The sequence below is a fragment of the Mytilus californianus genome, unplaced genomic scaffold (assembly GCF_021869535.1).
Source record: "Mytilus californianus isolate M0D057914Y unplaced genomic scaffold, xbMytCali1.0.p SCAF_7, whole genome shotgun sequence".
NCBI lineage: Eukaryota > Metazoa > Mollusca > Bivalvia > Mytilida > Mytilidae > Mytilus > Mytilus californianus.
In genome coordinates this window covers 78,030,011-78,051,878 of record NW_026262723.1, presented here as the reverse complement: position 1 = coordinate 78,051,878, position 21,868 = coordinate 78,030,011, and the positions used below count along the sequence as shown (strand labels likewise).

General features: G+C 33.3%; 1 protein-coding gene across 1 annotated transcript; it reads right to left on the bottom strand.

The window, feature by feature from the left end:
* Positions 1-687: 687 nt before the first annotated feature.
* LOC127709056 (uncharacterized) lies at positions 688-12,788 on the bottom strand. The gene is given in 4 exon segments (XM_052214388.1): positions 688-874; positions 1,961-2,342; positions 2,344-2,615; positions 12,709-12,788. Coding segments are annotated over 4 exon segments (717 nt in total). The 5' UTR covers positions 12,734-12,788; the 3' UTR covers positions 688-836.
* Between the last annotated feature and the right edge of the window lie 9,080 nt (positions 12,789-21,868).

Genomic DNA, 21,868 nt, shown 5'->3' with positions numbered 1-21,868 from the left:
CATTGTTGAACACCTATAGTCACTAACTTCTACGTCATTTGGTCTCTGGTGGAAAGTTGTCTCATTGGCAATCATACAACATCTTCTTATTTTTATATTAACCGAGTCATTTATTCATGTAGTCGTACACCTCCATATTGATTTTTATAAATTCACCTGTTCCTTGCAGGAAAGTAATCCAACAAAGAACTTTTTTGTATTTTATTAGATATATAACTAAAATCTAAAATCATGATGTATAAGGAAATGGTTAGCTCCCTTCATTATTGTTAGGTCACCGAAAATCACCCAGATAATTTGTCCCACGGCTTTTTTTCATTCCTAAATGCACATGAAAATCTTGTAGAGTTGCTTATGTCTTATTGTGTATTGAATTTTAACTTAGTATCCACTCTTTTGTTATAAAGAAGTAATTAGTTCGTGTTTTATAAAAATGTAGAATACAATCCATATGAATAAAAGAAAAAACTGAATAATGGTTTTTGATAAAATTCTAGTTTTTTGCTAACTTATAAATGAGAAATAAAAATTTATTGCACTAATCTGTGTAGACAAGTTCTTAAAATTAATAGCGATCAACAGTTCAACTTAAATCTTAACGGACAAACAACATCAAACATGTCTCCCCTTCCCTGAATGACAAGTGTATCTTCAAGCAAGTTGCCAACTGCATAAGAATCAGGATATTCTATAACTCCTGGCATCGTTATATGGTGTATTCCATTCTGATCGACTGCATAACCGCTTTCATGAGAATGGCCACTTATATAACAAATGATCGAGGAATGACATTCAGAGAAAACTTTTAGTACATCTGTGTAATTCCAACATAGACACTATCCATCTGTAACTGGAGAGTACACTGGATTATGACCTGAAAAGAAGAATGATTTAGCTAAGTCTACTATTCAACAGTGGCGGATCCGGGGGAACCCCCTTTTTTTGACGATCAATGCTTTTGAATGGGGACATATGGTTGGAACCGCCCCTGTATTCAATGCATACAAAGTATACGTGATCAATACCTTATCATATTTCATTGGTAAGACAAGTGTTTTATTTTTCTGATTATATTTGTTTACACTAGTGTTGTACATTATTATGGCACCCTCAACGGAGTTGGGGTGACATATTTTTATTCTACGTCTCTTTTTCGTCTTATTATTTTTCTTCCACTTTTTTTGTCCAGCTTATATCTCGGAATTGTATGAACCAATTTGAATGGAACTATACAGTAATAATAACCAGCATGTGCAGATTTGCAAACGGGGTATGGCATTTTCAAGATGGCTACCGTTGCCATGGAAACTGCTCAAATGCGAAAAAATTTCAAAATTCTAAATCTTTTATTATAAGACCCAACTGGATGAAACTTTAAGGAAGTGTTGCCTAGTATGCCAAGATGTGCATGCAATATTAAGAAGTTCCAAAATGGCTGCCATTGTCATGGAAACGGAGCGAAAGTTTAACATTGACCCTATGGGAAAACACATCAAAGCTGCATTTTCTTAAAGACTATTACATCAAACCCAATAAAAGTTCAAGGATATGTAACATGGCATGTCTCAAAGTGGCACCTGTCTTTGAAATTTTGGAAAAGGTCACTGTTACCATGGAAACAGCAAAAATTTCAAAAAATCCAAAATGCTCCAAACTTAATGAAACTTTACAACAATGTTAATTGGCATGTGTAGATGAGCTGTTCGATTTTGGAATTTTCAAAATGGCTGCCGTTACCCTGGCAATGGGGGGGACGAGGGTGCCATCCGTTATTGCTAGCAATTACAAATCTAGTTTGTTTTGATTTTTCTCTTTATCCTCTTTTTCCATATATTCTTTCTTTCTATTTTTGGGGTGGGGGTTCAAGATAGCCAAGATAGTAGTATTAATTAACCATTCCTTCCATTATGCTTTCACTTACTATAAATCAAATCTAAATAATACATGTGTGTTTACCAACCTATAACAATGACATTTTGTTTCTGTTCTTTTGCTAATGTCAGCTCCTTCGTTAGCCATTCCAACTGCTGTTTTGACATCGCCCCATTAAAACGTACAAATCGCCTATCAACTGATTCAAGACCTGTAGGGTCATTTTTATTTTCGTTTGGATTTCGTTCATCCAATAATGATTTAACCATGTTGTATTTATCTGAATCTTCTATTTCTCCAAGAGCTGATATCTCGTAAATATTCAAAACGCAAACTTTGAGTCCTTCACAAGGTTGCAAAGTATAATATGCTTTATTTGTAGGAGGTAGACTTTTGAACAACCTTGATTTGTATAAACTATCTTTGCTAAAGTTGTACAATTCATGATTCCCAACAACATGTAAAACCGGCCATTTTTTCCTCGTCAAAAATATCTAAAATACGATTCAGACAGACAGTTGGTTCTTCTATCCGTTTACAGAATCCATCAATTAAATCACCAAGCTGAAAAATAAATTTGACGTCATTTTGTTTCCAGTCCTTCATGGCCTTCCTTAAAAGACCAATTGCTGATCTGTAATAACGTTTCCTGGTTCTATTCCAGTTGTACCCATCCTCAATATTAGCGTATTGGAGATCAGCTACCAAGCCAAATTTCAGAAAAGTCTTCTTGTTTGCCATTACTGTAAAGTATATATGTAATATATATAATAGTCTTTCAAATAACTTAAAACATTAATGCGTACATACTTAAGCAGACAGTGAGAAAAATACTAGTGTATCTTGCAATCCCTATGTGATTGCATGTTTTGCAGGATTGGATATAGCTTATATTGATTATCTCTTTCTGCTATGTACATGAATTTATCCAAACATTGGACAGTACAACCGTCTAGGCCAATACCCGACTCCTCCGAAAAAACAGACACTCAAAACCCGACTATGTGTAGGCACAACACGCGGTCGGGGTTTAAGCAGGTTTGCGTGAAAATAGACATCTCCTTTGCTTATCTAGACCATATAAAGTGAAAGTAAAACACACGTTAAAAAAACTGTTAAATACACCTACTAACATGCACGGTGACCACTCACTTCCAACAAAGGAAATAAAAGACGAAGCATAAATTGGAAAGTCACAACTACATGTAGTTACTTAAGGTATACACAACTCTGAATACTGCCTCTTAAGTAAAAAGACAAGAGTGCATACGCTGAAAAGTTTAATGACCATTGATTTTATGTTGATAGTCCTAAATATAAAGTTTTACTATAAGTATCACATAAACTTAAAATGATCAAAGAAAATGAGGTCAAGGTCAGATAAACCAAGCCAGAAATACACGTACACCTTACAATCATTCCATTCACCAAATATAGTTGACCTATTGTTTATGGTATACAAGAAACAGACCAAACCATGAAAACTTTATATTAACCAATGAACCATGAAAATGAGGTCAAGGTCGGATGAACCCTGCCACACAGACATATACACCTTACAATCATTCCATGCTTTAAATATAGTTGACCTATTGCATATAGTATCTAAGAAACAAACTTAACCAGGAAAACTTAACATTAACCAATGAACCATGAAAATGAGGTCAAGGTCAGATGATAACTGCCAGACAGACATATACACGTTACAATCATTCCATACACCAAATACAGTTGCCCTACTGCTTATAGTTTGAGAAAACAGACCAAAACTTAACATTAAGCAATGAACCGTAAAATTGAGGTCAAGGTAAAAAAAAAACCTGCCAGACTGACGTGTACATCGTAAAATATTTCCATACACCAAATATAGTTGACCTATTGCATACAGTATTAGAAAGACAGACCAAAACACAAAAAATTAACTTTAACCACTGAACCATGAAAATGAGGTCAAGGTCAGATGACACCTGCCAGTTGGACATGTACACCTTATAATCATTCCATACACCAAATATAGTTGACCTATTGCTTATAGTATCTGAGATATGGACTTGACCAAGAAAACTTAACCTTGTTCAATCACTAATCCATGAAATGAGGTCGAGGTCAAGTGAAAACTGTCTGACAGGCATGAGAACCTTGCAATGTACGCACATACCAAATAAAGTTATCCTATTGCTCATAATACGAGAGAAATTAAGATAACAAAAAAAATCTGAACTTTTTTTCAAGTAGTCACTGAACCATGAAAATGAGGTCAAAGACAATGGACATATGACAGACGGAAACCTCATAATATAAGGCATCTATATACAAAGTATTAAGCATCCAGGTCTTCTACCTTTCGAAATATTAAGCTTTTTAGTAGTTAGTTAACGCCGCCGTCGTCGCCGCCGCCGGATCACTATCCCTTTGTCTCTCTTTCTGCGACAGAAGTCGCAGGCTCCACAAAAATCAGAAACAAAACTTTCAACAGATTTCCTGAAGTCTCATCATGCATAACCTTTTATTGATGTCCTCCTAATTGCATGGTCGACTTATCAATAGAAAAAAACAATAAGATGGAGTCAACTTTTACTTCCAATTGTCCCGTCCTCATCTTCTCAATCTTGACATAAAAGAAAGCGACGTATTACCGGATTTTAACTTGCTTGAGAGACACGACTGGTGCCACATGTAGAGCAAGGACTGCTTATCCTCCCGGAGCCTCAGTGTTCCTCCCCAGTTTTTTGCGGGGTTCGTGTTCCCAAGTCAATGTGCATGATGCCTTTTTGTCGAGCCTTCGACTTTAGTCGAAAAAGCGAGACATAGCGATCCTACATTCCGTCGGCGTCGGCGTCGTCGTCGTCGTCGTTGTCGTCGGCGGCGTCCACAAATATTCACTCTGTGGTTAAAGTTTTTGAAATTTTAATAACTTTCTTAAACTATCCTGGATTTCTACCAAACTTGGACAGAAGCTTGTTTATGATCATAAGATAGTATCCAGAAGTAAATTTTGTAAAAATAAAATTCCATTTTTTCCGTTTTTGACTTATAAATGGACTTAGTTTTTCTGCCGGGAAATATTACATTCACTCTGTGGTTAAAGTTTTTAAAATTTTAATAACTTTCTTAAACTATCCTGGGTTTCTACCAAACTTAGACAGAAGCTTGTTTATGATCATAAGATAGTATCCAGAAGTAAATTTTGTAAAAAAAAAAATCCATTTTTTCCTTATTTTACTTTTAAATGGACTTATATTTTCTGCCAGGAAACAACACATTCACTCTGTGGTTAAAGTTTTAAAAAAAATAATAACTTTCTTATACTATTTTGGATTTGTACCAAACTTGGACAGAAGCTTGTTTATGATCAAAAGCTAGTATCTAGAAGGAAATTTTGTAAAAAAATAAATCCATTTTTTCCGTATTTTACTTTTAAATGGACTTAGATTTTCTGCCAGGAAACAACACATTCACTCTGTGGTTAAAGTTTTTTAAATTTTAATAACTTTCTTATACTATTTTGGATTTGTACCAAACTTGGACAGAAGCTTGTTTATAATCAAATGCTAGTATCTAGAAGGAAATTTTGTTTTCTTCCAGTTAACATTACATTCAGTCTGCAGTTAAAGATTTTAAACATTTATTAGATTCATAAACTATCCTGGATTTTTACCAAACTTGGACAGAAGCTTCTTACAATCAAAAGATAGTATCAAGAGGAATATTTTTATTGATTTACTTCCTCATTTTTGTTGAGCCTGCGATTAACAGAAAAAGTAGGCGAGACACTGGGTTCCGCGGAACCCTTACGAATTTTTATTGTTGTGTGTCCTTTCGACGTTTTTGTTTTTTGCCATGGTACTGTCTTTTTTATTGGAATGGAATTTTGAATGCCCCCTTGGCACCTCTCAACCTCTCTCTTTAAAATCTAGCATTGTTACCTTCGAAAATTTTCTGGTAACTTGATGCTCTGTTTGGATTGTATTTTGTAAACGTTGGACGGTAATCCTAGTTTACACGTTCACACATGCACGCTTCATTTACCACACAGTCGCATTTGTCGAGTTCGAATGAATACCCGCTCTCTCCTTCGCTTTGATACATTGCGTTTTTTATACAAATTCTAAGAAGTATGAGCGTTTAACACTGACGATACTTCCAAAAGGGATAAAATTAACTTTCTAATTATAAATATGACCTTTTTATCACTTACATTTCAAACAATGTCCAATATCGCAAACACATTTAAATGTGGTTAAAAGTGGAGATGTAAGACAGCAACCAAACGAAAAAAATCAAAAAGAAAAATACATCAAGAGTCTTCAATAATTAGCCAAGCTATAATTCGCGCAGATTTTAAGAGACTAAAGACTTGAGAGTAAATTTAGCTTATCCACCAAACATAATCTATCAGCACGATATCCCACATAATGACAAAAACCTATGATACTATATGAAAGACAATCATTGACTTAGAATAGGCACATGAACACGTGTAAGTGTAATGCTTGTTTTTTTTTTAAATATCAATCCCCCGTTTATAATTCAACCAGTTGATTATAAAATAAATAAATAAATGTGGATAGTGTCCACATGTGGACACAGATGATGCCCCCGCTTGCATATCATATAGTTATAAAGGGACATAACTGAAGAATGGTAAAAGTGACGCTACCCAAATTTGAACTTGATCTGAGTTTTGTGGTAATAAGCATTGTGTGTAAGTCTCATAACATTTGGTTAAGGCTAACTTAAGTAGAGAACAGAAACTAAAAATTCAGCAATTTTTCTATTTGTTAACACGCATACATTTGTAACTCTAGAACGGTTGTGTATAAGATTTATAACATTTGGTTGAGACAAACTAAAAAATTCAGCAATTTTCATGTTTATAAAGGGACATAACTCAAGAATGGTAACAAACTAAAGTCAGAAAACGGAAACAAAAAATTTGTACTTGATCTTAGTTTTGTGGTAATGAATATTGTGTATAGGTTTCATAATGTTTGGTTGGGGCAAACTTAAGTTACGGAATGGAAACTAAACATTTTGAAATTTTTCGATTTATAAAGGGGCATAACTCAATAATGGTTAAAGTGACACTACCCAAATTCAACTCCGTCTGTGTTTTATCAGGTCAAAATTAAACATTGCATTGTATAAAGCATCGATTTTAGTTGATTCAACTATAATCATGGACAAAGGAAGATAACTCCAATTTTAAAAATAACTTCATATTTAGAAGAAAATAAAAATTTAGCAATTTTTCCTTTTATAAAGGATCATAACTTTAGAACGGTTAAAGTGATGCCACCAAAATTTGAACTTGATCTGTGTTTTGTGGTAATTAGCATTGTGTATAAGTTTCATATCATTTGGTTGAGGCAAACTTAAGTTAGAGAACGGAAACTAAAAATTTTGCAATTTTTCCATTAACAAAGGGGCATAACTCTAGAACGGTTAAAGTGACACCACCAGAATTCAAATTTGATCTGTGTTTTGTGGTAATAAGCATTGTGTAGAAGTTTCAAAACATTTGGTTGAGGCAAACTTAAGTTAGAGAACGGAAACTAAAAATTTTGCAATTTTTCCATTTATAAAGGGGCATAACTCTACAACGGTTAAAGTGACACCACCAAAATTCAAACTGGATCTCTGTATTGTGGTAATAAGCATTGTGTATAAGTTTCATAACATTTGGTTGAGGCAAACTCAAGTTAGAGAACGGAAACCAATTTTGGGACGTACGTACGTACGTACGTACGTACAGACGGACAAGGGTAAAACTTAATGCCCTCACCGCTACGGCGGGGGCATAAAAAGAACTAACTAGATAAATCAGTACATGAAAAGCTCTCGGATTTTAAAATGATAATAAATAAATGTGGACAGTGTCCACATGTGGACACAGATGAAGCCCCCTCTTGCATATCATATAGTTATAAAGGGACATAACTGAAGAACGGTAAAAGTGACGCTACCCAAATTTGAACTTGATCTGAGTTTTGTGGTAATAAGCATTGTGTGTAAGTCTCAAAACATTTGGTTGAGGCTAACTTAAGTAGAGAACAGAAACTAAAAATTCAGCAATTTTTCTATTTGTAAACACGCATAACTCTAGAACGATTGTGTATAAGTTTTATAACATTTGGTTGAGACAAACTAAAAAATTCAGCAATTTTTATGTTCATAAAGGGACATAACTCTAGAACGGTAAAAGTGTCACCACCAAATTTTGTACTTAATCTGTATTATGTAGTAATAAGCATTGTGTATAAGTTTCATAACATTTGGTTAAGGCAAACTTAAGTTAGAAAACGGAAACAAAAAAATTGTACTTGATCTTAGTTTTGTGGTAATGAATATTGTGTATAGGTTTCATAATGTTTAGTTGGGGCAAACTTAAGTTACAGAATGGAAAATAAAAATTTTGCAATCTTTCGATTTATAAAGGGACATAACTCAATAATGGTTAACGTGACACTACCCAAATTCAACTTGATCTGTGTTTTATCAGTGGAAGTCAAAATTAAACATTGCATTGTATAAAGCATTGATTGTAGTTGATTCAACTATAATCATGGACAAAGGAAGATAACTCCAATTTTAAAAATGACTTGATATTTAGAAGAAAATAAAAATTTTGCAATTTTTCCATTTATAAGGGCATAACTCTAGAACGGTTAAAGTGACACCACCAGAATTCAAATTTGATCTGTGTTTTGTGGTAATAAGCATTGTGTAGAAGTTTCAAAACATTTGGTTGAGGCAAACTTAAGTTAGAGAACGGAAACTAAAAATTTTGCAATTTTTCCATTTATAAAGGGGCATAACTCTACAACGGTTAAAGTGACACCACCAAAATTCAAACTGGATCTCTGTATTGTGGTAATAAGCATTGTGTATAAGTTTCATAACATTTGGTTGAGGCAAACTCAAGTTAGAGAACGGAAACCAATTTTGGGACGTACGTACGTACGTACGTACGTACAGACGGACAAGGGTAAAACTTAATGCCCTCACCGCTACGGCGGGGGCATAAAAAGAACTAACTAGATAAATCAGTACATGAAAAGCTCTCGGATTTTAAAATGATAATAAATAAATGTGGACAGTGTCCACATGTGGACACAGATGAAGCCCCCTCTTGCATATCATATAGTTATAAAGGGACATAACTGAAGAACGGTAAAAGTGACGCTACCCAAATTTGAACTTGATCTGAGTTTTGTGGTAATAAGCATTGTGTGTAAGTCTCAAAACATTTGGTTGAGGCTAACTTAAGTAGAGAACAGAAACTAAAAATTCAGCAATTTTTCTATTTGTAAACACGCATAACTCTAGAACGATTGTGTATAAGTTTTATAACATTTGGTTGAGACAAACTAAAAAATTCAGCAATTTTTATGTTCATAAAGGGACATAACTCTAGAACGGTAAAAGTGTCACCACCAAATTTTGTACTTAATCTGTATTATGTAGTAATAAGCATTGTGTATAAGTTTCATAACATTTGGTTAAGGCAAACTTAAGTTAGAAAACGGAAACAAAAAAATTGTACTTGATCTTAGTTTTGTGGTAATGAATATTGTGTATAGGTTTCATAATGTTTAGTTGGGGCAAACTTAAGTTACAGAATGGAAAATAAAAATTTTGCAATCTTTCGATTTATAAAGGGACATAACTCAATAATGGTTAACGTGACACTACCCAAATTCAACTTGATCTGTGTTTTATCAGTGGAAGTCAAAATTAAACATTGCATTGTATAAAGCATTGATTGTAGTTGATTCAACTATAATCATGGACAAAGGAAGATAACTCCAATTTTAAAAATGACTTGATATTTAGAAGAAAATAAAAATTTTGCAATTTTTCCATTTATAAGGGCATAACTCTAGAACGGTTAAAGTGTCGCCACCAAAATTCAAACTTGATCTGTGTTTTGTGGTAATAAGCATTGTGTATAAGTTTCATAACATTTGGTTGAGGCAAACTTAAGTTAGAGAACGGAAACTAAACATTTTGCATTTTTTCCATTTATAAAGGGGCATAACTCTAGAACGGTAAAAGTGACGCCACCAAAATTCATACTTGATCTGTGTTTTGTGGTAATAAGCATTGTGTATAAGTTTCATAGCATTTGGTTGATGCAAACTCAAGTTAGAGAACGGAAACCAATTTTGGGACGTAATGACGGACGGACGTACAGACGGACAAGGGTAAAACTTAATGCCCCCTCCGCTACGGCGGGGGCATAAAAATGAAAGTACAACAAATTAAACATTAAATACAGAAGAGTACTAGTGCTCGATGTACATTTTTTTCTTTTAAGATTACAGAAAATGTGTTTAGTAGACTTTGACCCACGTTCTGAAACTCAACCAGACGTCCTCTGTGACACGGTTGAGGAAAAATTCCTTGATCCCTATTTGAAATAAAATGTTGGTGTTGTTTCTCGTTCCTATTGTACTGTGTTTTCTACACTTTAATTTCTTTTTGTAACGATTAGTTGGTTGTTGTTTGCATATCGTCCAGTGGCAAATATTGCTTCAAATTCAGGACGAGTATTTATCTTTACATATTATCCTTTATTTATAATATTTAATTTTCCGATTTATTGTTCTAAACAGTTGTTACTAGTCGGTTACCCCTTGCTTTTAAAGATTTCTGAAATTTTATGCTAGCATTTCTTCGAATTGAGTAACTCGCCCTACTATTCATAAATTCTTCTTTATGCTTATTGATTCGTTAATTATTTCTCCCATATATTCTTTTTGGTACCTTTGAATTATATTGAAGTATGGGAAATAACTCAAAAATTAAGAATCAAAATAAAAGAAACTGATCAAAGGTACAACCATTAATCAAAAGAATAAACGGATACCACTGAACGATATAAAACAGGTAGCTTTGATACTCACATGATTTATAAAACTCCTTTCTTATAATAAATTCTCCCTTTATAAGTTTAGAAATTTACTAGAAAATTTAAGGTTCTAACCCTTTCAGGCAAATATAGCCTTAAAGTGGCATTAGCTACGAGATATTGAAAAAATAAAAATTTTTGATTTTTTTTGGTTCAATCATTAATGAAAGTGAAATAGAGAAATAATCATTCGCTTTTATCAGCCAGTTTGGTTCAATTTTGTCAAAATAAGATAGAAACATCGCTGATAAATTATTCACTTGCAAGTGAATAATTCGACCTCATTGAATCCGTATTCAAGTGACCTTCAATTTAATCCCTTAACTAGAGATGACTAGGTGTGTTGAGCTAACAAAAGGAAATAATGTCAACATTGAAAGTGAAACAAGGGTAAACCATTTGGTTGACTGATTCGATCTACAAAAACTCATTCTAATACAGGTAAAAACGATGAATAACATATTCATTTAACCTTTAGTATGAAATCAAACAGACCTAGAAAAATCGAATCCAATTGCACGTGTTCGCTATCTATTTATATCTATATTTGTGTTTATATCGGGTTATATGACCGTCGGCAGTCTTCGGAGGTCACCCCGGTGGTTAATTAGATGGCGTTTAGACTAAAATACACACAAAATGCGGATACATATTATCGAGTCCATGCATCGAAAATTGTTTAGTTTAGACTTTTTATAATTTGGATATACGTTTTCGTATGTTATAAATCAAATATGAGCAAATGGAGCTAATGCTCCTATAAATAGATTTGCTTATTCTTTTAAGGTAAATTCTGGTCAAAAACATATAAAATAAGATGCTGTTTATTTATATATGTATAGCTCATCGAGTATTCAAGTATTTATATATCTTTCCATGTAATTTGGAGCGTGCAAGGTCAAGGTTAATCTAGAAAAGAGCTACGGTCCTATCAAATTGGTGAAGTATTTTTTTATCATCTATAGTACAGGAAATGGCGTTCTTTGTCTCTGTCAGCTTTCAGCCTTATGAATTTGAGGTTTTTTAAATACAGCTTGCCAACTGTATGTCTGCATTTGTTATCCATATGCAGCGCAATTTTTGTCGTTGAGCAACATACAAGTTTTCGGTGTGAGATTTATTGGCTATCCAAATTTACTTTACATTTATTTTTTCCGTATGTAAACATATTCTGAGTAATATCAACATTTGATACGTGCTGTGAGACCCTCGAGGAAACTAATTAACATTAGATTAATTTGACATGGATTATGTAATAAACGTAACAGCAAATACAATAAGTTTAAATGAAATTATATGACAAGTGCAATATATTTTGTTCTGCAATTTGCCACTTACACATTGATTGTGCCGTAAGTCACTTTTATGCATTGTATTATTTTGAGAATATACATGTGTCTAATACTGAACTTTGATTGATTCTACCCATAACTCGGGACGGTTAAACGTTTGACATTATGTATGGACATCTGTCTGTTGTTGAATATTGCATGTTGTCCACTATTGTGCTCCAAGTTTTATTTTATATTTGTCGATGGGTCAGTTACAGGACTACGAATATCATGAACAGAATATTAAAAGAGTTTTTACTAATAGACTAAAACTAAACAGTGAGATTCATAGTATAGATTTTTTTTCAAAAGCCAAAAATATTTTGAAAATTGTAAATTGGACCGGGAAACAACGTTATTTTACTTGTGTTAGGGGTCTTACAATAAATGTTTAATTTGTGTCGACACCGTTATTAAGAATTGTCAATATTGTTGAACTGCATCATCGGTGCACGCAGTCAAATAAGAGAACAAATAAAAAATGAATAAGGAATAGGCTAACTGATAGTAGTTTATCTCAGCAAACATAGTACTCATAAACTGATGGTATAAAATGGTTCATAAATGTATAGTTTTACAGATTGTACTTACGGTGTGCTACTAACAGCCGGACCATCGCACAGTTTTAAATAGGCCTAGTATCATATGGTTGAGAAATACCGCCACTCTCCTGTTTAATTGATTATATGTTTAAAATATAAAATCAAATAAATAGACTTTGATTGATTATGTTTACCTTGGTTTATTTATTTTTAATGTCTTTTTCTTGCTTGACACATTTTTAGGTTTACGCAAAGTTTACCAAAATTTCTACTTTACCAGGTTCAGATTTAAACTTCTTGATATTTTTCTCGTAACAAATGAAATTGTCGACATCTGCGTTTTAAAACTTATATATAATAATTAGTTATCAAAGGTACCAGGATTATAATTTAATACGCCAGACGCGCGTTTCGTCTACATAAGACTCATCAGTGACGCTCAGATCAAACTAGTTATAAAGCCAAACAAGTACAAAGATGAAGAGCTTTATATATGTATAAGTAGTACTTTGCTGCCTCGCACTGTTACTGAACCGTTAACTGAACTGTTAAGAACCAGGTATTTTTTTAAATGTAAATGAAAGAAAAAGTCTAAGGTTTAATTCAAATTTTTAACCTTTATACAAAATTATTATTAGATGTATTCTAGATTATTATACTTTTAAATTATATACTCATATATTGACCTCTGCGTTATTTGGTCTCTGGTGCAGAGTGGTCTCATTGGCAATCATACCATCTCTTCTTATTTTTATATTAAGAAATTGGGATTGAGCAACGCGAACCTCACTCAAAATATTTTGAACTCAGATGTTACGGAAAGGTGTCTTTTCATTGGTTACTTTTCCATTGCCTCGAGTCACCTGTATGCTATTTAAAAAAAAAGCTTAGTTCCATTAGAATCCCTTCCAACTGGCAGTATGTTGATTCCAAAATTCGTTGATTTTATAAGAACCTTAAGTTTGCGCAATTTTCTTGTTTGTAAGTGTTGTTGAGTTGCTGTTTTACATGACCCTTCATTAATAATAGTTTGAAGTCTGAACAAGCAAGGGTCTGGATGGAGTTTACAGATAAGAGAATAATGGACAAAAAGTGCACCTTTACTTGTTTTTTATTTTTTCTCAACAAATCAAATTACATTGGTATAGAGATACACACACACAATATATTACATAATGCATATGTACAGACATACAAAAGAATACAAAACTAAGACAGAAGCAGTTACATAGATTACAATAGATGTTAATATTAAACGGGTAAAAGGAGTAGAGTACATGGTTTTAAAAAAGACAAAACAAATTAAAGAATAGATAATAATGGGTTGCTAAAATATAAGGAATAGAGAACAATGGACAACATAAATAAAGAATAGAGAAAAATTGTCAAAAGAATTAAAATATAAAGAAATGAAGGACCTCCCCCCCCCCCCCCCCCCCCCAAAAAAAAAGAATATTGAAAAATCCAGACCACCATAACTCGTAATAAATAGAACAGAATGTACGTTATTGTGTTAATACTTGTTACTACTGCTGTTGACATTTCGGAATATGTATCTGTCAATTGAAACAATGGTACATCAAAGTCAATATAAGATGAAAAATACGGAAAGATGGATTATACAAAAGTTTGTTAATTTTTACTTAAATTCACAATATTCATGGCCGCATTCTGCCACCGTAGCTTCACGTAATGTAGTTTGGTTTGTTCATAAATAAAGATATATATTTGAATTTTGATTAACTACATCTTGTGGTATTTGAGAAAATAATTAATTATATTCAGCTCTAATATTTTTAGTTTTAATATTTTGGAAAATTTTGAGCACTCAGAAAAAAAATTAGAAAGACAGACAGTCCAGACTAAAACAGAAACAGAAATTTGATTACAGGGGTCATATATATCACGGTCTACCATAACTGAATGAAAATAACGCTTTATTAAGTCCTTGCATCCGAATCAATTTTTCTGGATTTACCATAAATTTGAAAGCCATAGATATAATATTTTCGAAAAATCTTGGATACATGATTTTTTATTTTTAAAGCGCTTTTCGGGGAAAGTATTTATCAGGAACCTCAGAGGAATAAGATCAAAAAAAATCTTTGTAGTGAGATACGCGGGGTATAATCTATATTTATAAAGTAACGAATTGCCGAATTTTCCTGAATACGCGTGGCTCATACTAAAGAGATATAATTTAAATTTATAAAAATTGTTACATTAGCATATCTTCACTTACAGGCATAATTTTTCGCATTTATTTGGTAATGCATTGTGTATGCACTTTTAAATGGCAAATTCTTCCAACCGTAGAATAGATACTTTCTAACTTAGATCCAAAGACGTATTCATTTTATTTGATCGTTGTGTGGTCCCAAATTTCACCCTTCCAGAACCTTTTGTATAACCATGTAATCAACAATTACTGACAATTTAAATTCAGGCTTTTTTCCAATATGCCTCTAAAGTTATTAGTGTTATCTCCCTGTTGTTTTTGTAAATGTTCATTGAAAAAATGTAACTATAGGATAAGTAAGGTTGAAACTACATTTAAGCAAAGTAAACGTTAGGCGCATTTTCCTTTTCTGTAACGGCTGTTTCATTTCGCGTGCTACAAAGCAAGGCAAAAGTTGCTTATCTGGCTGTAACAACGGCGCTTGTTATTTGTATAGAACTTCGTATTTCAGATGGTAGAAGAGCTTTCGTCTTATTGTAAAAATGGGGAAAACGGGCGATATCTGATAGATAATCGCTTGATTGGTTTTGAATAAATGTGTGAATTCTTAGGATATTCGCATTTAACATTTCTATTTTTTTTTAATGATTGAAGTGATTGAAACGAATATTAAGCATGCCTATTTCTGTGGTCAGAAACAGACTTCATGCTGTACCTGTAGAAAACTTATTTCAAACGAAATAGCAATTCCTAAATTTTACGGGGAAGTTGTTAACCGTGCCCGTAAATTTAGATACGATCCTGCTAAACTTATCAATCCTTTAAATAAACTTATTCTAAAAGGTTAACAATTCAACACTGTAATTGAATCTTTGAATATGGTTTTTATTGGTATAAGTATTTAATTTACTGATTTTGTTATCAGTAAATTAAAACCATACTAAATATTATTGTTATTCGCATATGTGCTTTCACGGTACTACAATCTGTCGATACCTATATGTTGGCATTGCACAAGGTCATGTTTTTCTCTGATTGTTAATGACATCTTTACACTAAATCCATTGGATGTTGGATGTGTACTTATTGATATTTTCGTCTGAGATACATGATTTTTATTTATTAGTTGTTATTGACTTTGAACTATCTGTCAGTAACTGCGAGTACTCTATGATCTGCACTTAGTGTCTTTTTTGTTGTTGGGGATGAGGGATGGATAAATACCCTGCCAAGTCCGGTATGTGTTTTTGTTTGATGTTTTTCTGCTTTGTATCTATCTGATGAGTTAAACCTTTTTCAACTGATTTTTATAGTTTGTTCGTATGTTGTGCTTTTACACCACTAACCCATGTTAGGGGAGGGTTGAGCGCTAACAAACATGTTTAACCCCGCCACATTCTTTGTGTGCCTGTCCCAAGTCAGGAGCCTGTAGTTCAGTGGTTGTCGTTGGTCCATGTCTGTCATATTTGTTTTTCGTAAATTGTTTATAGATTAGGTCGTTAGTTTTCTCAACTGAATTGTTTCATATTTTTTATGTCGGGGCCTTTTATAACCGACTATACGGTACTGGATTTTCTCATTGTTGAATGTCGTACGGTTGCCTATAATTGCTGACATCCACTTCCTTTGAACTAGGGTGGAGAGTTGTCTCATTGGCAATCATACCACATCTCCCTATTTTTGTATTCAAGTACTCGCAATGCGTTTTGTGTTCGTACCGGCCGATAAAGCATCCAACAATGTGGTAGTTGAATGACGGAAGTTCTTGGGAATAAAACTGTGAATTCTTCTACATTCAAGGCCATTCGCTCCACAGAGAGTTAAGATGGTAAACAATCATATAATTACCACATCTCAGCTTAAGGTCTCTCCTGGACGTTTGAAGTTCCGTATTAAGTATTAGCTACCAAAATGACCACAAACCCATATTGAATATCGTTTCGTCTAGGCTTCTAGTAAGTCTTACAACTAAGGTTTGTGTCCTTTTAAGAAGTTTTATTACAGACATTATTACTAACTTTTCTAATAAAGTATACGAAAATAATGGAATCTATTACTTTTGAAGTGTAAAAAAACTTCATATTTTTTAGAAAGATCAGTGATTTTAATGGTCCTTTCATTCGGTTGACAGTTATGACTTTTCGACTCTTAATACTACACTTCCATACATTCTTATCAAACAGAAGTTTTCTTATTTAATCAAATGATCCATCTGATTGCAAATTTGTTTGCTGCAAATAATATAAGGGCTTCTTTTATCATGGAAAAGGTAAATATACTATATATATTTACTGGAACTGGGATGAGATGATTAAAGTTGTAAATTTTCTCCTTGACAACATAAATCACGATATATAGCTATTTCGCGCTGGACTTAAATTTTTGGCAAATCTAATAAGAATAGCAATACTTGTCCTCATCCAAAAATGAATTTTTCAGTTTGACACGGAAAACCCTTTACAAAAATTAACGATAAAAAAGACGATTTTTATTCCCTAATGGTAATTTACTTTTTTGGACGGGGATGTTCCTTTGTCCCTTCTGACGCTGTGTATCTCCCAACTATGTACATGTCTGTAGTGATACATGTAGCTGTTGATAATTAAGTCATGGATTTCGATACACCTAATTACTTAAAGAAAAACTTGTAATATTTTGTTTTCATTGATACAAATATTTCGGTAAGAAACTTGCCTGTATCTTTAGAAACCATATTACAAATGGGATATTACAACCTTTATGGTGACTCTTTGTTTATGTTGCAAGCTCTTACGTCGTTACTTTGTGTCTTATGTCTTTGTGTTAGTTTGTTTCTTTTTGTCGGTCTGATAAGCCCATCCTCTTTTAACTGATTTTTAGGTATTTGTATACGCCCGTTTACGGGACGTATTACCGTATACCGTTGTCCGTACGTCTGTCCGTCCGTCCGTCGTAAACATGTCGGACAATAACTCAAAAACGCTTTAACCAATTTTCATGAAACTTTGATGAATTGATTATATCTATTGACGTAAGCTCCCTTTCGATTTTTATAAATTTTTAATTTTAAGTTTCTGAGTTATTGGATTTTATTCAGTATAGAAAAAAGGGGGGATTTTCATGTTTTCGGACAATAACTCATAAACGCTTTAACCAATTTTCATTAAACTTTAGTAAATTGTTTATATCTATTCACGTAATCTCCCTTTCGATTTTTATAAATTTCAGATTTTACGTTTCCGAGTTATAGGTTTTTATTTATAAAAAGGAGGGACATTCCAGTTTTCGGACAAAAACTCAAAAATGCTTTAAGCAGTTTTCATATAACTTTGGTGACTAGTTATATCTATTAGAATAGGCTCCCTTTAGTTTTTTTTTTTACAAATTTCTGATATGACATTGAGGAGTTATTGAACTTTATTCGTTGAAAAAGCGACGGGCGTATCATGCGTTCATGGCGCAGCTCTTATTTCTAATGTGTGCTGCTACACCACTCTATCGAGTTGGGGGGGGGGATTGCTGAGCGCTCACGAACCTGTTTTACCCCAGCACATTAGGCCCGAGAACACAGTAATTTGTAGTGCATTTCTTTAAGACAATAAATTCAAATTAAAAAAATCGCACCTGCTCTATCTCAAAAAGATTTTTATAGTGTAGTGTACTACTATAGGGACAAATAATATCAAAATTATAGAAAAGTCTACCAGCTCTAACTCAAAATATTGACAATTCTATGTTAACGGGGTCTAAAATTCAGTTTGACAGCTTCATACATACTAGTTTTTGACCTTTTTTAACTGGACCAAATCACTACTTAACATAAAGATTCAGCACCCAAATTGTTTTAACATGTAATTTCATCCCCTTACTTAATATTTCATGCATAAAATATAAAGAAATAAATTTGTAAGTTATGCACTGTCCACACTAGGGACTATATTCGTTCTAAGGACGATAACTGTGTCCTCGGGCCATTATTAATGTGCATGTCTCCAGTCAGGAGCATGTAATTTTGTGGTTGTCGTAGGTTGATGTGTGTCATTTTTGTTTTTCGTTTATTGTTTAAGTATATATCAAGTGGTTGTTTTTTTCTCGTTCGAATAGTTCACTTTGGGCAATGGCAGGACCTTTTATAGCTTACTATATGGTATGTGGTTTGCTCATTGTTGAAGGCCTTAAGTTGACATATAGTTGCTAACTGCGTAGTCCTTTGTTCTCTGGTGGATAGTTGTCTCATCGACAATCATGCCTATCTCCTTATTTTTGTTGTGTATACATAGGGCCTTACTGTCTGATATTTCCGTCTGACATATGTTTTCTCATTACCTAATTTATGTCTTAATGACCACTTTTAAAAACTGTATAGGTTTAGCACGTTTTTATCCATTTTCATAAGTAATAAGAATACTTGGTATGGATATTTTTTGCAATGAAAATAACACTTCATAAATTTTGAACGTCATACATACTTTTGTAGATCAGAAACAAATGTTTGAAGCCGGGGATGTGTAAATACCTAAGGGACTAACATACGACCAAAATAGAACTTAAAAGAATAGGCAAAACCATATTGGAGTGTATAAGGACAACTTTGCTTGATTGGGGTACAGCCTTAGTTTTCCAATATTTTCTTAATTTATCAATGGAAAATTAAAGAAATGTGTATGTTATAAATACTGGGCTGGCCTTACCACTGGACACTAACAATTACTACTTTCGTCAGAAACGCTCAAAATCAAATTTTGAAAGCCGTGGATGTATACATACTTCAGGTAACTTGAGGAGCTATATGATCAAAAAGGAACTAAACAAAATAGCCCAAACCACCTAAGGTCACCTTACATAGTAATTTCCAAATCTGTGAACGGAAATTAAAGATTAAAAATTAAAGATTTTACATCATGTCAGTAAGGAAGAACTGACTACTGGGCTGATTAAAATTGAGGACGAACAGTACATTAGTAGCGATTTCCACCACGTTCAATAGAAATTGAAAATAACACTTAAGTTAAATGTGTCCGAAGCGCCTTCAAATACAAGGTATACATTTCCCTTTGACAGAGGTCGTCTGACTTTAACTTCATTTCATGGTTAAGTGATAAACTTTAAGTTTCGTGATTGTGTTTGTTATTCAGATACTGTAAATAGTTATAGATCAACTAGGTGTACATGTCCCTCTGATCTTGACCTCATTAGCATGCTTCATTTCCTATAGGCTTAAGTTTCAGCAATCAGGTATGTTTCCCAGATACTGTAAGTATTTGGTGATATATGTTGGGTGTATAGAAAAATTGTAAAGTATACATGTCCGATTGACCTTGCTCACCTGACCTTGACCTCATTTCCACGCTTTATTGGCCAGCGTTAACTTTCCGTGATAAGATCTATTTATCAAATACAATGTTCTATAAATATAAATAGGTCATTATAGAATGAAGGTGTACATATGTGTCTGACAGGTTCATCTGACCTTGTCCGTATTTTCAAAGATCATTGAAAATGTTAAAGTTTCTCTTATACTTTTAGTAAGACCCTGATCATATATTTAAAATCAGTAAGCAGGCGACAAATTTCAGGGTGTGAACTCTTCTTATTAGTATGCTCACATAATGTGGAGCAGGATCTGCTTACACTTCCGGAGCACCTGTGATCACCCCCGGGTTTTGTATCTCGCCTCTCTCTCACAATCATTGTATATGTTGGGCTTCCACAAACATCTGTCCTTGAACATACCTGGTGATGGTTAACATCCAAACATTACAGTTAGAAAACTAAATGATTTGGCTAATTATATCTATAAATAAGAAGATGTGGTATGAGTGCCAATGAGACAACTCTCCATACAAGTCACAATGTATAAAAAATAAACAATTATAGGTCAAAGTACGGCCTTCAACACGGAGCCTTATCTCACACCGAACAGTAAGCTATAAAGGGCCCGAAAATGACTAGTGTAAAACAATTCAAACAAGAAAACCAACGGTCTAATCTATATAAAAACGAGAAACGAGAAACACTTATGAACCACACCAACAAACGACAACCACTGAACAACAGGCTTCTGACTTAGGACAGGTACATACAACATGTTATCTATTCAAGTAATGTTTAAGCTTACTCTAATTTCAATTTCATCTGAGAGGGCTCTGGTAATCAAGTTTCGCAACGGCGACAACAATTGTAAGTGTTAACCGAGTAATTCCTGCATATATGAATTTTAAACACTCAAGTCAAATACTAGTTAGAAGGCTGTAAGTTTTTTTTACTTTCAGCTGGAAGCCACCTTGGTTAGTTAATAGTCATCTGAAACAAAAAGGATATATAGAAGGCATTTTATTTTAGTTGAATAGCAATATCAAAATTTCTTTAATTTTGACATAAGAGAATGTGTCCTCAAGTTTGTACAAAACAATTGTATAAAAAATAAGGAACCAACAAAAAATAAATATGAAAATATATAAAAGAAATCAATAATATATATTCGTGACAAAAGTGAAAATGAAGTGATCGCCTAAACCCTTGTCGTGATACCCCTGCTATTCTAACGTCTAAACATTCGAAAAAAACAATTGATCTGTGCTACAATCAATATTTTTTTCTTCTTACCACGCCTTAGTAAATGCTTTTAAAAAAAAACTAAATATGAACCAGTCCAATTCGTAACTCTATAACATAAAAGTACACGCGTACGGTAGAACTGATCAAATAAGTCGATAAAATGGCTTATTTTCACAAATAGGAAAATTATACCATGCTATGTCATGGGATAAAAACCGGTTGTCTTTATTTATACTTCCACGTTATCCAATAGATTAAATACTGGAGAACTGATATCTAACACAATTAAGGTCAGCTGTTAAGTGCGTTTAACCTCTATTTTTTCTTATCTCGGTATTGATAGTTTTTAGTATAAAAGCTTTACACTACAGAAATGACAGTAATTTTCCAGTGCCTGTTGAGTTGGAAACATTTTCCATTTTGCCTAATTCAAATGGTTGACCAATAACAGACTGATAGCATGTCTGTTATTCTATAAATGACAAACCAATAA